At 45.7% G+C, this 17693-nt stretch overlaps 1 protein-coding gene across 1 annotated transcript in view; it reads right to left on the bottom strand.

Annotated features, from left to right (window-relative positions):
• Window positions 1-1220: 1220 nt before the first annotated feature.
• The window catches only part of LOC147235102 (neuroligin-4, X-linked-like), a 19553-nt gene continuing 3080 nt past the window's right edge, over window positions 1221-17693 (bottom strand). The window contains exons 3-9 of the mRNA XM_086145923.1: window positions 17498-17650; window positions 15250-15435; window positions 14506-14956; window positions 13275-13488; window positions 11954-12078; window positions 5628-6237; window positions 1221-2963 (exon numbers count right to left, since the gene is read on the bottom strand). Of these exons, the coding sequence (XP_086002049.1) occupies window positions 2556-2963; window positions 5628-6237; window positions 11954-12078; window positions 13275-13488; window positions 14506-14956; window positions 15250-15435; window positions 17498-17650 (2147 nt within the window). The 3' untranslated portion in view covers window positions 1221-2555. The remainder of the gene's footprint in view (window positions 2964-5627; window positions 6238-11953; window positions 12079-13274; window positions 13489-14505; window positions 14957-15249; window positions 15436-17497; window positions 17651-17693) is intronic.

Genomic DNA, 17693 nt, shown 5'->3' with positions numbered 1-17693 from the left:
GGGTAACTAAACTCTCCCGTGAGGAGGTCACTCGGGATGCGGGGAGGTTACATCGGCCTGTTCGCGACAAAGCGGCATGGAGTCGACGCGGACGGGAGGACGTGGAGGGACACGAGGGTCGCGGTAAAATAACGACAAGGAAGGACGAACGGTAGATTTACAAACACATCGGTTAGGCCTTTGGTTAAAGCACTGCCAGAACCAAGGAAGAGGAGCTGGAGTTAGTCATTTAGTCAATGTGTGTGATTCGTGACACCAAAACGGATAAACTGAGCGTCATCTTTCGTCTCATTTACGAGCGATCGCCACCTCAGCGAACGGACTTTACGATCCGTCTCAACAGACACGTCCGCCTCGGAATCTCCCATTCATTCCTTCCGTGAGTGTTTTGAGAGAACGCGACAACGGGGAAGAGCGTTGAAAAGCGAAGACGACCCGGATACGAGGCCAGCGCGTTCGGAGAAGCGGCGGGTTAAATTCACCGATCGTGGTTTACATCGCGGATTAAACAAAACAAAACAAAATTCAGACCTTACGCGACCTTTCCTGAAACACAGAAATGACAATTACAATTGAGGATCGCTGCTCGTGTGTTACCTCAGAGGGTTTTTCCAGCTAAAACTTCAAACAAGGCCGACATCAAACCGACTTTTCATCCGGCGGAACGCGTAGAACGCGTAGTCGCGCATTCTCATGACTCGTGGAAAGTCTGCCTTGGATAGTTACGGTAAAACATCGAGACGAAGTATTTAAAAAAAAAAGAAAATAAAATGAATGGGAGTTTCTCTAGCGGAGCCGTCGAGCTCTTTCGCTTTATATCTCATTTCTGAATCCTCTGAGATTTAATACGCTGACACGTCGACAATAGCGTCCTGCCACGTCCCGTCTCTCTCGGGATTTAAGTCAGTCACCGTTTCCTCTATGAGTCGTTTCAATTATACTGTTCATTCGTTGAATGGCGGACCTTTGTGGCAATTTCTCGGGGTTTTCGGATATATTTCAATCGGACGGCGTCGGGTCTGTCAAACGGGGGCTCGCCTTGAGATTCGGGGGGACGTTTGAATTTCGGAGGTATCCCGCGACCCCTGAATCATCAACCGCCTTCACTGTTCTTTTTAGGAAAATCAAAACTAACTACAGACCGAGCATTTCGAAGCGATTCGGGAGTCTGGGGGGGGGTAATGGAAAAGGATTAAAAGGTTAATGGTCGGGGGGGGGGGGGGGGGGGGGGGGTCGGCTGGTGCTCAATCATCAAACCAATATTGCATTATCTACACAGTACGAGCTCGTCATCCGACGGTCAAACAAAGAGGCGGAGAGGGAGCGGAAAATGTCCTCGACTTCGACCGCAAAGCAGGTATCTAGATGCTGACAGAGGAATTACCGGAATGAGGGTGCATAGCAAATATAGCCTTGAAACAAAGGTACTGTGTACATACTACAGTGGGTGAGATGGAAAGACAACCAGCCTTGCTTCAGGGGATCTATACAATAATATAGTTATATCTGAAATGAAAGCAATAATGTGGTTAAATAAGTCATGTTTCGATGCAAGAGCAGGTAAATGCTATAAACCATATAGTATCGTCGTAATCTTTCCATTCTATTTACAAGAGTTTAACACGTAGCTGGTTGGAGTGAAGTCTGGAAAGGCTTCAGAGGTTGGCTCTTCCGCTGAAGCTAGTTTCTATCGCTTGGCAGACTTTCCATCCCTCCTGGTGAACATCACACCAACTGACTTACTCTCAGCGCTCTGCTATTCCCCTCTCGGAATTCTAAAATCTCCTTCCTACATCTGACCTTTCTTTCAGATAAAATTGTTTTTTTTTTTTTGTTTTTTTTTTTTAAATCCCCTCTTCCCTTGTCTGTTTTTACATCCATCATTTGCTGAACTGTGTTGTTTTCTTCTCAGCTTAGTTTGATCCCTGGCAGATAGGACCGCGGATCTTTTAGTGGAAAAAAGGCTACATTCACATTTCACAGGTTGTTCAAGTTGATATCAACAGTCCGAGAGTGTGTATGTGTGTGTGTGTGTGTGTGTGTGTGTGTGGTACTTCTTAGCTTAGTTCTGCATTTGCCCAGTTCCTTTAATTCTCAACTCCGCAGGCCGGGCGCCCCGGGACCTTCTCGCCACAGTGCTCCCTCAGGTATAGAAAAAGCAGTTTTAATATCCAAAGCGGGTTTTTCGGAGACACTCGATGGATGTCTGGGCCGATCTGGTTCTGGTTCTGGTTCTGGTTCTGCGAGCAAATGATGCATAGAACTGCATCTCCGGGGTTTCCGGTCTGTCGTCAGTTCCCTGACATGCAACGCACAGCTGCCTGTCGCTCCATCCTGTTAGCCAACGTGTCCCTCTGCCATCCCAACTGTAACAATCCTGCGGGGTAATAAGTAGAGGTATTTAAGTCTTTTGTTCTGTGTGTGTGTGTGTGTGTGTGTGTGTGTGTGTCCGCAGCTGCTGTTGTGTGGATATGCATCTGTGTCTGCATGTATGTCTGAGTATGAGTGTCATAAATGTGGAAAATGTCCGCCTATGCATGAGCATCCGGCTGCGGTTATACGCGTGTGGTGGAGTGTGTGTGTGTGGAGATGTGTGTGTGTGGCAAATGTGTATTACTATACGGGCTATGGTGTGTGTATCCCTGGTGAGGATGACCCATCCTCATCCCGACCACCGACGCGGGGGTCATAGGGGTCATTGGCGTCGCCGGGGTAACGGGGTGTGAACCGGGGGTGACGGGCAGGGATCCCGGGGTCAAAGAGGTCATGAGGGGGACGTCGTCCGGCGAGCGACGCAAGGTGAGTGTGTAATCGGGCGGGCAGGTGAGGCGCACGGTGTCCAGCGTGCTGTAGATGTCCTGGGTGTCCAAGCCGTCCAGGGCGTCCAGCGTGTCCAGGGTGTGATGGTGGTGTGTGTTGTTCCTCTCGTCCGCCGATGCGGCGTCACACTCCAGCTGCTTCACCTGCCGGGACGGACACACACACACACACACGATAAGGAGCCGCGCCGGTCATGCTAGCAGGACGAATTCAAGCTAAGCTAATGAAAGCTAGTTTTTTATGCTATCGTTTAGCAGAAACAAAGGGTGTGATTTCATTATATTATGCGTGTTGAACAAAAGAAAGCTGCTTGAAACACAGCATCTGCAAATTTCTCTCTTGCATAAAAACATGAGTATTTCTGTGTTTAAGGCAACAATAAAATTAAATGAAAAAAAAAAAAAAAAAAATCAATAAAATAAACAAATAAAATAAATTCATTTGAATAAATTCAAATAAAAAAAAATACCCCTTTGCAACATGAATAAAAAAGCTATCAATATAAAAATATCAAGTATTCTCTATCAATAAAGTTTGTTTTGGGCGAGTATAAACAAGACAAGATTTTCTATTTATGGTGAATATCCTGAGGTTTTGTGACGGCCGTCAATCATTGATTTATCCCGTCGGATATTCAAACTCCATCCGAGCTGTTCCTCGTCCTTATCTCATCTCAACCCCCGCCGGCCGAGCGGCGTCATTTTTCAACCGCGTCAAAAGCCAGCTCATAAAAAAATCAAAAGAACCGTTGATCGCACTCGTTGCGCCGGACGGTGTTCAAAACGGCACATGAAAAGAACCGGCGCCCAAAATAAATAAAACCTTCGGCAAGAAAAGCGGCGGTTCGGCGGACGATCAAAAGAATTTCAGCCTTGAAAAAAAAAGATATCTGACATCTGGCAGTCGGGGTGTTATGTGAGCTGACCAGAAGCACGAGGAGCAGGCCAGACAGTCAACCGGTGTGTTGAAACGAGTACACACACACACACACACACACACACACACACACACACACACACACACACACACACACACACAAGGTTGTACTAACGCTTCTTTTTGCGTGTGTTGCTGCAGATACACAACAGACAGACAGACAGACAGACACACACACACACACACACACACACACACACACACACACACACGGTTGTACTAAACTCTTCTTTTTGCATGTGATGTTGCAGATACACAACAGATACACACACACAAGGTTGTACTGAACTCTTATTTTTGCATGTATTGTTGCAGATACACAACAAACACACACACACACACACACACAACAGACACACACACACACGGTTGTACTAAACTCTTATTTTTGCATATGTTATTGCAGATACACAACACACACACACACACACACACACACACACACACACACACACACACACACACACACACACACACACACACACACACAAGGTTGTACTAACGCTTCTTTTTGCGTGTGTTGCTGCAGATACACAACAGACAGACAGACAGACAGACACACACACACACACACACACACACACACACACACACACACACACACGGTTGTACTAAACTCTTCTTTTTGCATGTGATGTTGCAGATACACAACAGATACACACACACAAGGTTGTACTGAACTCTTATTTTTGCATGTATTGTTGCAGATACACAACAAACACACACACACACACACACACAACAGACACACACACACACGGTTGTACTAAACTCTTATTTTTGCATATGTTATTGCAGATACACAACACACACACACACACACACACACACACACACACACACACACACATACACACACACACACACACACACACAAGGTTGCACTAAACGCTTCTTTTTGCATGTATTGTTGCAGATAAACAACACAGGCACACAGACAAACACACACACACAAATACACAACAGACACACACACACACACAACGTTGTACTAAACTCTTATTTTTGCATGTATTGTTGCAGATACACAACACACACACACACACACACACACACATACACACACACACACACACACACACACAAGGTTGCACTAAACGCTTCTTTTTGCATGTATTGTTGCAGATAAACAACACATGAACACAGACAAACACACACACACAAATACACAACAGACACACACACACACAATGTTGTACTAAACTCTTATTTTTGCATATATTATTGCAGATACACAACACACACACACACACACACACACACACACAAGGTTGCACTAAACGCTTCTTTTTGCATGTATTGTTGCAGATAAACAACACATGCATACAGACAAACACACACACACAAATACACGACAGACACACACACACACAAAACATTGTACTAAACTCTTATTTTTGCATGTATTGTTGCAGATACACACACACACACACACATACATACAAGGTTGTACTAAACTCTTCTTTTTGCATGTGCTGTTGCAGGTACACCACACACACACACACACACACACACACACACACAAGGTTGTACTAAACTCTTATTTTTGCATGTGTTGTTACAGATACACAACAGACACACACACACAAGGTTGTACTAAGCTCTTATTTTTGCACGTACTGTTGCAGATACACAACACACACACACACACACACACACACACACACACACACACATCCCCGCACACTGATAGCAGGCCATGCTTTCCAGAGCGTCTCTGCTCTCAGCTGCTCTGCCGGCTGGATAATTATCCAGATAATCCCACACACAAAACATCTAGCTTTGTTATATAATCAATGGCCGCGTCGATTATTCTCCCTAAATAATACAAAACCGAATCGACGCCGAATCGTCCTCGTGCGTCCGCTGACCTGCAACGACATGAGTCCTTCCCCTTGAAGGTGGGCGGCGACGTCGGCGGGCGTGATGTCACGGCGGGGCGGAGGAAGCGGGCGCGGCCTGCGATGCTCCAGCCGCCGCTTGTCTTTCTTGTACAGCAGAGCGGCGAACGCCAGGATGTTGAGGAACAGCAGCGAGGCGCCCACCGCGATGGTCACGGAGAGTTCGGTGGAGTAGTCCTCGCTCGGGACGTGGACCCCGCTTTCCCCTCCGCCCTGGCCCAAGGCGGACTCCGGCGGCTGCGCGGTCCCGCCTTGAGAACCCGGGTGGCGCGTGCTGCTCGGGGGCCACACTTTGGAAAGGCGCTTGGTGTAGGAATACGGGGTGTCGTCCTGCGGGGACGGACTGTGGGTGAAGGAGGACACCGACTGGAGGAGCTCGTTGACGTGATGCAGGTGAGGGACCAGCTGGAGCCAGAAGGAGATTTTGGTGGCGCGGTAGTGATCTCTGACGCGGGGTTTGAGGCCGATGTGGAGGTACAGCTGTTCCTTGGGGGTGTACTTGGACCAGGCTACTTCTTCGAAGCGGTTGGGTTTGGTGTGGATGAACTTGGTGTCCTGAGGAACGGGCTGGTTCGGGTCGCTGGAAACACCAAGCACAATCGGTCAGCGGATCAGATTTCGGCGTCTCGGTCGCGCCGCGTGTTTTATTACCCGGCTTTTCTGCCGGAAGCGCTAAGCGCGGGCAATCAAAAGAAATACGCCACATTAAAAAGGTAGGATACTGCCGTAAATACCCATCGTCTCCGACAACCCGAACAGAAATATTATCGGAACCGGGCCGGTGACAGATTATTGACATGCACTTCCTAGGACTTTAGATCTCTTTGTGAATTTGCTTCGTTCATTTGCGGACTAAAATTCAATGTTAATCGGACGGAATTTCTTTTTTTTTTTCCCTTCAGTCATGCTGTGGTTGTGGTTCGGCAGCGCTCGGTAAAAAGCTGGCATGTTTTCCTCGCCCGTTTGTGAAAAGTCTAATTTGTAAATGGAGCACCGGTGTAAAGGAATAATGAATACATGGACGGGACCGTTTAGCCCAGGGGTCGGCAACCCGTGCGGTTCTTCAATCTTTACACCGCGGCTCCGAGCGGCTTGGGAAAATAAATTATAAATATTTAATTGAAGTGTATTTCATTTGTGTTAATTCCTTTTTTTTACTTTTAGTTCTAAGTTGGAAGATTATTGTGATCTTGAATTATTGAATAAAATTATATTTGTTATTTTTCGCCGCTCAAAGTAACATCACACTCGCGGAAGCCGGTAAAGTCCAGATTTGCAGATGCTGTGCGCAGAAGATCAGGAGCAGAAGTCCCATAAACCAAGTAAAGTAAATATTTATGAAAATATTTTTCAAATATTTATTTTTTATTGTTTACTGACACAGTGATTTTTTTTCCCCATTTATTTTGAAAATTCAGGTCAAGGCTCCGCTACACGCTCTGAAAGCCCAAAGCTCAAAATGAGTTCATTAGATAAATAAAATTAAATTTTCTTCGTAATACTTTGTGACTTTCAGAAGCAACACACTTGTTTATACAAAGTGTAAAGGTAATAAAAAGCAATATATACAGTGGTACCTTTATTTTAGACATCAAAAAAGTAATCGCGGCTCCCCGTGTTTTCTTTTCCGAGGAAACCGGGTCCAAATGGCTCTTTGGGCGTTACGGGTTGCCGACCCCTGGTTTAGGGGCTCCAATGAACAGCGTTCAGTGTTTTTGTACGGTAGGAGGAAACCCGAGAACCCGTAAGAAACCATCGCAGACACGTGGAGGACATGGGAGATTCCACCTACATGAATTACAACAAGATTAAATTCAGCTTTGTCAATCACGTGTTTCTTCCACCCGCTTCCTTCGTTCCACAGCCAGAAGGATCCTTGACATGATTAGGTGATGTCGGTTCACACCGATTTTCCAAAGCTGCTCCAAACTCCACGCGTGAACTTCAAGTATTGTTCAAGATCACAATTGTCAGCCGCGGCTGCAGAACAGTATTCCTTTACTGCTGCCAGAGATCTGGACTCTTCAAGCAAGCCAGTGATTTCTGCTGCACATTGTTTCAATCGATATTCAAGCAAAATAGGACGAACCGGTGGCGAAACAAGTATTTTTATGAAGCAAAGGAGGTTTGATTTTCCCATAAACCCAGTTTGCAGAGGATTGCAGTATTTGGGCATGAAATATGTATTCGCCAGGCATTGCTGAACACGCGACTCTAAAATCGTCCAGAATGTGCAGATATTTTCCCCCTCGCGGACAAACAACCTCTAGATTGCGTTCCAGCATCGACCGGAAAAGCTAATCCCGGTTCTCTGAGAGAAACGGCCTCTTAATTTGACCATTTACCGGCTAGTCGGCCTCAAAAAAATCACGCAGAAATCGCCGTTGACGTGCTACATGCTCACATGTCAATCAACACCTTAGGAAAAGAACGAAAACGCAGCGTGAAAACCGGCAAACAAACAGTCTGAGGATTTGCACACCCACGCACCAGCTCGCAATGCGCACATCTGGGAATTGAATCACGCCGTGTCGCGTTTAACGGTACAAAAACAAAAAAAAACAGGTTGGAATCTGCTTATTCGTTTGTAATTGGCCCCGGAAAATCGGTTCGCATTATCAAGGACATCCTTCCGATTTAATTATGTTTTCTGCAAAACGAAGACGCTTCCATAGAATCCGAGCGCGGAGGTGACTCGATGGCTCCGTGGAGATCTCGGAGGAATTAGCCTCGAATCGATTACATCCCGGTAATTAATCATTCACCTTTATATCGGTCTTTCTCCACCGACGGATTCTTTTCTCAAGAAAGCCAAAGGATACAAAGGCACATCCGACGCCCGCTATAGTTGGATTTGATCCCGGCATTAGCGCTTCCGCCTCAACGCAAGAAGTTGGTTTCCGACAGGCGTCCCGTCTGCAAGGAGTCTCCACGTTCATCTTGCGTTTGCGTGGGTTTCCAAAGTCCAAAAAAACCTTCCTTGTCTCGTGTTCCGACGCCAGCCGGGCCAGGCTACGGCACCGCCGCGACCCTCGCTGCAGGACGGCCGGCATAAATTACGACCGAACGGACGACCGGCGCGGCCCTAAATGCGTCACGCTTTTCACACTGTTCGCTGGCAACCCTCTTATCAGCTGTCAGAATCAGCTAGTACCTTATTGATCCCCGCGGGGGGAAGTCACAGATACCCGGGTTACAGCTACCACCACTTCTTAAAAGATACGACATCGTCGATAATGCATTTCAGCCCGTTGGCGTTTCACCTCTTTTTTTTTTCCACAAGGCCGAAAGCGCGACGAGTCGGCGTATTCTGCATCCGTGCGCGGAGGCCGTTCGGTGATTGACTCCGTCTGCCGGAGCCATTTGAGCGGCGTCGGTGGAAATGTCAGGACGCAAAGTATCTTCCGGTCTCCATTTCCGTCCCGTCGTACGCTCTAATAAGCTCGCGATGCAAAGGTTCAGGTGATCTTCTTCTCACAAGATGTTGCGCCGGCTTTCATCAGCGCCTTTGAAAACGTACTTTTACTTCCTGCGAATCCAAAAGAAGCCTTAAAAATCTCGAAGAGAGAAGAAACCTGTTTGCATCCTCCACCTTAATTAGTCCGCAGTGCTGCTCTCAAAGAGATGAGACTAAAATATTCTTTGCCGGCGGGCTCATTATTTTTGTTGCCGAAATACTTCAATGAATAAATACTGCGGATCAGTTTCCCCGATTCTTAAAGACTATTTCCGATGAAACCCGATGCGGTCGACTTAAAAAAATAAAAATCCGACTCAATTTAAATGACGCTTTTCTTCAAACGCCGCGGATTACGATGATCTGTCTTTGACAAATTGGCACCAAATTTAAAATAGAATTCCGGTTTCTACGGCGGTCGATCCCCGTGGGACTTTTCTACCGCCGAGGAGTCAATTCGACCGGAGTTTTTCTTTTTTTTTTTTTTTTTTTACAGAAAAGCAGGAAAATCTCACGCATGTCGGCGAGACTTCACCGACACAGCTGCACAAAGCGCCCGTCAACCTTCGACTGTTCTTTGCAACAAATCATTCCAGAACTTTTCTACCTGTTGTTTCACGGTCTTGTCCCTGCAGGGCGTTCGCAACAACTTCAGCCAATTACTGGTCCTCCGCCCTCACCGCCGTGTGAGCGCAGCGTCGCGGATATCATTTTAATCTTCCGGATCACGAGGAGCCGGGTCGCCGGACTCGATCGCCGCCTCTTTCTTTTCGTGTGAGCGTAACACTTTGAAAAGACGACATCCACAAGCGGCCCGGCGGGGATGCCGACCGATCGTGCTCGGTGGAAAACCGGCATCGAACCGCGGCCTTTTTAACGGCGTGAACTGGCAAGAATCACCGTTTCCAAGTTCATCTGTGCAATATTTCATTTCATAACAGCTTCATGTGCAATATTTTTTCACTCTCTTGTGCATTGACTTTAAAAATTCGACAGACGGGTTGGGTCAGCACAAGATACGATACATATAAAAAAAAAAAAAAAACGAAATTAAAAAAAAGCATTCGTTAACAGTACATATCAGTCTTTGACATTTGCTTCGAAAATAAAACCAGCTTGGTTTTGAAGGCTCTGACGTTTGCTTGCATTTCACACACAAACCGTTTTTTCCCTTTTAGCTTCACATCCAGTTCATTCATGAGTGTCGGTTCGTCCACAGTAAAGGATAAATCACAAAGCCAATCTGTGACATTCAGCTCAGGAAAATTCTCACGTAGCTCCAAAAATGAAATAATCTCCTGTTTGAGCTTCCACATTCATTGATCCAATCATTCAATCATTCACATCAATTCTGTATCGATTTTGGCCGGCCGGATTAAAAAGGCCCGCGGGCCGGATGTGGCCCGCGGGCCGTAGTTTGCCCACCTCTGCCTTGAGACACTTTATAGTTTATTTGCATTTCTTATTCTCCTTTTTTTTACTGTTTATACAATTTTCTACCATTATTTATTATTGTTATGTTTTTCTTGTAACTCTGGCACAACAATTTCCTTCGAGATAAATCTTTTTTTTTTTTACGTGTGTGTGTATATGTATATATATGTGTGTGTATCTATGTATATATATAATTATGTATAAATGTGTTTGAGTGTGTGTGTGTGTGTGTGTGTGTGTGTGTGTGTATGGATGGATTGATTTGCGCTTGTTTGTTTTTTTTGAGTTCAGTTAATGATCTCCAGATATTTTACAACAGAGGGGACAAAGGGGACAGTTATTTCTCCAATTTTAAGTGAAGCTGTCCTGTAAAGAGCTGTCTCTTATTTTTTATGTATATGTGTGTATATATGTGTATATATATCTTAACAGATGCCCATTTCATTCATTCATTCATTTATTATTGGCTGTCATTGGTCGAAAGGCGGGCTTCCCCCTGGACTGGTCGCCAGCCAATCACAGAGCCCCATATAGACACATATCATTCAGCGTCCAATGGAGTCGCACCGACTCGCTGAGCTCGACAGGCCGGGTAGGAAAGCCCGCTCGGCGGCGGGACTGAACCCGGACCGTCCCTCCCGCCCCGGCGCCACGAGCCGTGGCCGACGGGCGGATGTTTCGGGCGACGGTTCGTCGGAACCCGACGCTTCAGACGCTACTTTGCGAACACCAGACCGGAACGAACCACCTCAGCCGTCCGTTCACGGGTCGTTTCCTTTTTTTATCCTGCGCTCAGCCCACTCGCATCCTGACTATTTCTGTTCGTTTATTCTATTCTTTTCATTGTTATTGTCACTCTGTTTACGTTGTCATTTAGTTGCGGTCGTCTATTTTCTATTCACTTTTTTTTTTTCCATTCTGTTGTCCGTTCTTGTTGCTGTGGTTGTTGTTCTCTCTTCTGTCTATTTATTTGTGGATTTTTTTTTTTTTTTTTTTTTTGCAATTTTCTAATTGTCTCTCTATATTTATATTCATATTTATTGACACTTGTAGCTGTTACGCTGCTGTGACAAAAAAAAAATCCCCTATAGGGGAAAAAATTCCCACATCTCCGCTAGGAGCTTTCCGATGATATCCAATGTTGCGGTGACTTCAGAAGCTTCGGCAGATGTTTTGTTTTACCACGAGAAGATAAACGAATGAATGATAAATTGAAACCGTTACACAAGGAAATACAATTATCGCCCCTATAAAGTACATTTCGGAGCAGGAGAAAATGATGTTTTCATTGTTTTTCAATGATATTTGAAAGGTGTTTTACTCATGAGATACTTTCTCGCTTGGATCTCACCACGTCCTCTGACTGAAACGCGTTTCGCATCGGCGTCCGTTTTTAACAACTCACCCGGTCTTGGCAAAGTTTGTCCAGTAAGTCATGACCACGGCGCTCAGCATGACATCATTCTTGGAGAAGTTACAGTTGAACAGATCCGTAGAGCCCACCATGGGAACGCCGAACACATAGGGCACCTACACACACACACACACACACACACACACATCAGAACAATTATCGGGGGAAAATATAATAAATATTTCATGACTTCCCCTTGTATAGCCTTTCCTGTTTGTATTAATAAGCTTAGTTTAAAAACTCATCTTGTGCTTGACAAGTCGCCTCCGATCATTTGGACTTTTTCCTTGTTTGATGAGTTGCTGAATCAAATACCTTTGAATTTTTGGGGAGAGAATTTCTACTTTTGACGTTAATATCCACGCATACGAAGCGGTTCAGTTTAAAGCGGGGCTTTTAGAAAACGAACAGAGGTTCCTCTGGAGATGAATTTCTAAATATCTTCCATTTTTTTTTGTTTATTTAAAACTAATATCTCCTCCATCTTTGTCTCTCCGGCTCAGTCACGGTCACTATAGACGGCAGCGACAACATCTACCAATGCCGAGACTTGTGAAAAACGAGCGTACGTAACGTTTTGACGGCAACAAATAGGTTTGCGTCCGCCAGCAGGCATGCAAACACCACCGAGCCCAGACAGGCGCTCCAATCTGTTGCCACCACCACCGAGCCAACGGTATCTAGTCTGCCTGTTGAAATACGGCCGTTTATGAGAGTCATAATTTTCAGGGAGAAGAAACTTCCCGCATCACGAGTCCACACACACACACACACACTCACACACCTGCTCAGAGGGCAGCGTTATCTCTGACCGCAGTGTCGGCGGTGAGGTGATGATGCACAGATTGCAGGACTACAAGCTGCACTATAGAGTATCTATTGTGTTCTGCAAGTCTGTCTTTGCTCATATGAGCCAAACAGAAAAACACCAAGTAAAATGTGATTAGATGTGTGGTTTCAATTACAGTAATAAAAATTAGAAGACGAAGAAGTTTCTCCTCTGTGCGATTTAGACTGGATGTAATGTCATCTATTAAAACAGCTCATGCGAAGCGTGATTTCACAGTTACAATGTTCTGATCATATTTGCACGTTGTTTTAAGCTCGGTAGACCCTCCCCCGCCTTCTCCCCGAACAAGTTTTTGATTAATGTTCAATTCACAGCTTGATGCATTGCGTAGCAACGATGGCGAAAAGAAAAATCATCGCGTCCGTCGCGATTTTTCGGATAAAGATTCGGGTGCGATAATGCATCGACATCAACACGCTCGTGGTTTTTACGCTCCTTTAACCGCGAGCGCGATCTTCTTACCTCGTCTCCATGGGCGGAGTCGGCCCAGGGTGGCGTGGCGTCACTCTGGCAATGGTGGTAAAAGGAGTAGAAGTAGGTGGGCGACCCATATTGCGCATGGAGGTCAGCGGTGGCGATGGCCGGAGCCACCCATTGGTGGTCGGTGAAGAGCGCCACCAGAGTCTTCCGCCTCGTCTCTGCGTTGTCACGGTCGGCCCAGTCGGTGTACATGAATCTTTCGGGCAAAAGATCCGGCGGTGAGCAAATGACGATCACCTTTTGTCATATTTCATTTCATAACAGCTACACGACAATTTTTCCTTTTATCGTACTATTGTGCACTCCTTACCTCACTTGTTACTAAGACACTTCTAGTTTTATCACTTGTTTACTAAGACACTTTATAGTTTCACTGAAACACTTTATAGATGATAGTTTATTTTTATTTCTAATTCTGCCTTCTCTTTTTATCATTTATTACTGTTATATTTTCTGTAACTCGGGCACAACAATTTCCTTCGGGATTAATAAAGTTGTTCTTATCTTATCTTATCTTATTTATCATGTGAGAAAACAGAATTGTACATATATGATGTCGCTAGATGAGCCAGAGAGTGAATGGAGGTATGAATGTCCTGCATGTGTGTGTGTGTGTGTGTGTGTGTGTGTGAGTGTGTGTGTGGGAGGCTTGTATTTATTTATTTAATTCAGGATAAATATGGTTTCCTCCTGTTTAAAAATAGAATGAAAAGACAAATGACGGTGTCAGGCGCTCTATTCTCTAAACATCCCATCTGTTCTTTGACCTCCATTACAATATTATCAAAAGTTTAAGCAAGAATGATGTCACTCCACATCAAGTCGTTTGGTAACTTTAGCATTATAAACGGCAACATGAGAATATTTACATTCGACGCAGTCTATTTTATTCGCAAGAGTCTTGTGAGAGGAGAAAATGCGAATGTCATTTTTGTCGGTGACAAAAACTCATTTCATGCGTTTTAACGAAACACAATCCGAGAAAACGTGCAAACCGCAATATTCCCGGGTTTCGCCCCGCGTTCAAGGCGCCGCGTTTAAAACCGTGCATCGTTTTCCGAGGCGGAGACATTTCGACCGGGAGGGAGGATTTCAAACCGAGAAAGATCATGCGCAATATGGCGCTGTTTCGGACGCGCTACGAAATCGACTAATCTCGCTTTACATCCGACGAACGAGGCATCCGGCCCTTCGCTCTGGCAGAGACACTCACCTTATACTTTCTCTCAGAGTGTCACGGCCTTCCGGATATCCGTACAAAGTATCCACAAAGTCCGAAACGGCAAAGTCAAAGTCCTCGGCGGTGACTCCGTCCTCGGAGTCGACGATGCCCTCCACGAATTTCACCCCCTCACCTTGATTAACCCCCAACATCACATCGTAGTTGAGAAACTCCCCTTGCTCCATCAGAATCTGGGGGTCGTCCGGTATGACGTCGCCGTCGATCACGGGGGCGAAAGCCGTGTGATATTTAGCCGGCGTCACGTTCTGCTCCACCAGCTCGCGGTAACTCCGACCCTGGAGGCAAGCGACCAATTGGGTGCTGTCGTCGATGCCGCAGCCCACCCTCTCGCCGAGCTGGCGGGCGTACTTGCTGGGCTGGTAGTTCACCGCCCAGCTGGCTAAGGCGCTGCCGCTCTGGATGATAGCTCTGTGGAACAGATCTGAGGAAAACATAAAAATAAAGATCGGTCGCGAGTGAGTGAAATCGTTGTTCGGGTGCGTTCACGGGAGGCCCCAAAGGCGGAGCAGATCCGTGCACGTGGAAGCCGGGCTCTAGTTTAGACTCATTCATTCACAGAAAGCCTGCGTTTCATGTAAAATGAGCGTCGGGTTTATGAATATTGCATCGGTCCATTCGTAACGTGGGGGGAAAAAAAAAAAAAGAAACGTATTTTCACAACACGGTCAGTGTGAAATCCTGAGCGGTAGCTCGACGTTTCTAAGCCTTCCTTACCCTCGGAGTAGTGAGACAAGGTGAGCAGACTGACGCAGGAAGCTCCGGCTCCGGATCCGAACACGGTGACCCGGTTCGGGTCTCCTCCGAAAGCCGCGATGTTCTCCTTCACCCAGCGCAGAGCTTGGATCTGATCCAGCAGGCCGTAGTTGCCTTTCGCCGCCTGGTCGCCGGTGCTCAGGAAACCTGAGGAAGGAGAGACGGCGGGAAGGAACGCACGATCGGTTCACGGGGGAAGAAAAGCGAGATGCTTCGAGAATCTGCAGAAGAGCGTGGAAAATAATGAGTGGATCAAAAGGAAAGTATTCCTGTGGATTTCCTGATGATGGATCCTCTTCATCTTGAAATATTATGCGTAAACACAAAGGAGCAGACGCAGGTTATTAATTTCACATGAAAATACCAAGTCCCCGCTGTTTGGATAAAATTAGCATTAATCTGTCTTTTGATTAAAGGGGAATTGATTTAGAACCACGCGCCGCCCCGACACTTTCCTTTGTGATGTATCGAATTAAATCCGCAAGACGCATGAACACGCGTGTTGTTGCAAAACGCCTCATTTCTCCTTTTCCTAACAGCATCGGCAGCCAAGGCACAAAGGATCCTTTAAAAAAAAATAAAATAAAAAAAAAAATCACAGCAGAAATCATTGTCCCAGAACATAACGCTGCCGCAACACACACACATTTCATTGTTAAAGCATCATTCCGCGCTCTGAATCCCAAATCTCTTCCATGCATAAAGATATATATAAATATATACATGCCCATGTGTGTGTGTGTGTGTAAACTGCATGATGTGTTTCACGGGAAGATCTGGGTCACTTTTTTTTTTTTATTTATTAAAGCTCTTCTTATTTCTGTTACCAACATGCTCCGGTTCAGTTAAAGAAATCTAGCGCGCAGGCGTTTGCACGGAGCTGTGGTTGCTCACCTCCCTCCTCCGACAGGTGATGACGACGATGAAGGCGTGGGAGGCGGCGACGCGGCGACCGCTCCATGACCGGTGAGGATGATGATGATGATGATGATGATGATGGGAGGGACAGTGATGTGTAAACACAGACGATGGAGATGATTTAAAAAAAAAAAAACAAACATAGGATTGTGGGGTTTGCACAGAGACACCTTTTGTTATTTCTGAATATTGACGCCGTTCCGCCCTGTTTCGAAACTTCAAATTCCCCGGCATTTTTTACCGATGTAAAAACGTAAATCCCTTGAGAAGGACGTAAACGCACTTCAACCCACTCAGTTTTCGGGCCGATTTCACCGAACATGTGGCACCGCCGCATAAAAAGGAGAGAAAGAAAGTTGTCATTAATCTGCTAATGGTCCATAAGTAGTTTATTGGAAAGATGATATAGCTTTTTTTTTTTTTTTCCTTAAAACATTTAGCATCTATACATTTTTTTTTAAATCTGTTTCTGCGAGCCAAGGGAACGGGATGATAACGATGTCTTATAATGGCTATGAATCCCACATGGATGCTTCCTCATTCCCTCAGTATTCTACAGTCAATGAAACCCTCAGACCGGCTTAGAAATGGAGGGATGACGGAGAGAAATTGTATTTGTCCGGGGCCATGCGTACTACGTAACGGTCTAAAATTAGAAAAAAACAAAAATAAACATTGGGAATCAGATTCCACCGAGGCGGCGAGCCGCGGCGGCCGAAGGGATCCGACTGGAGTCGATACTCGCAGAAGGAAAACCTGGTTTCTAACAAACACCAAACACGGCTTTTATAACCGTCATATATTTTCCTCCGTTACTTCTTCGACCTCGCTTGCGGCGTTCGAAAATCAAATAGGTTTCTATTTCGACAAAGGAAGAAAAAAAATGTATGATTTTATGTTTACTGCGGTGAAAGCGGCGCTTGTTTTTAATGATGACGGTTGATGTGTCTTACAGGTGGAGATGGAAAAGTGAAGCGATAACACTGAGCTTGCATGGAAAACCATATTTAGACAACGGGGGTCAAAAGAAACATTTATCGGGTCGACTTCCAACGCTCTGCCTCTATAATTCGATTTAAATACAACCGTCACTTTGACACGAAGGCAAATCCCACATTATCAGTCCTTTTCCCGCGTTTTCTTTCCGGTTTCCGATCGATTTAAAATATCAGGAGATGATTTTTTAGATCAAATCCTGCAAAAGGTTGGGAAATTTTCAATTCTAACGGTGAAATTCATGCAAAAAATATCACCATCGGGGTCTCGAGCGTCGCGACAAAGAGGTTTTTACCTAGAACTCCCAGCCGGTAGTTGAGGGTGATGACGATGACGTTGCCGTAACTCGCCAAGACGCTGCCATCCATCATGTTTCCGGTCCCTTCCGTGTACGAACCGCCGTGGACATAAACCATCACAGGCCTCTGACCCCCCTCCTCATGGATGTCTGTTAAAGAGAGATCAGATACAGTGTGACTCTGAGTGTGTGT

Source organism: Fistularia commersonii, chromosome 4, assembly GCF_037954325.1.
Source record: "Fistularia commersonii isolate RoL2024-O1a breed Wild chromosome 4, RoL_Fcom_v1.0, whole genome shotgun sequence".
Lineage (NCBI taxonomy): Eukaryota > Metazoa > Chordata > Actinopteri > Syngnathiformes > Fistulariidae > Fistularia > Fistularia commersonii.
Note: the sequence above shows the minus strand (reverse complement) of the source record. Positions and strands in the feature narration are given on the sequence as shown.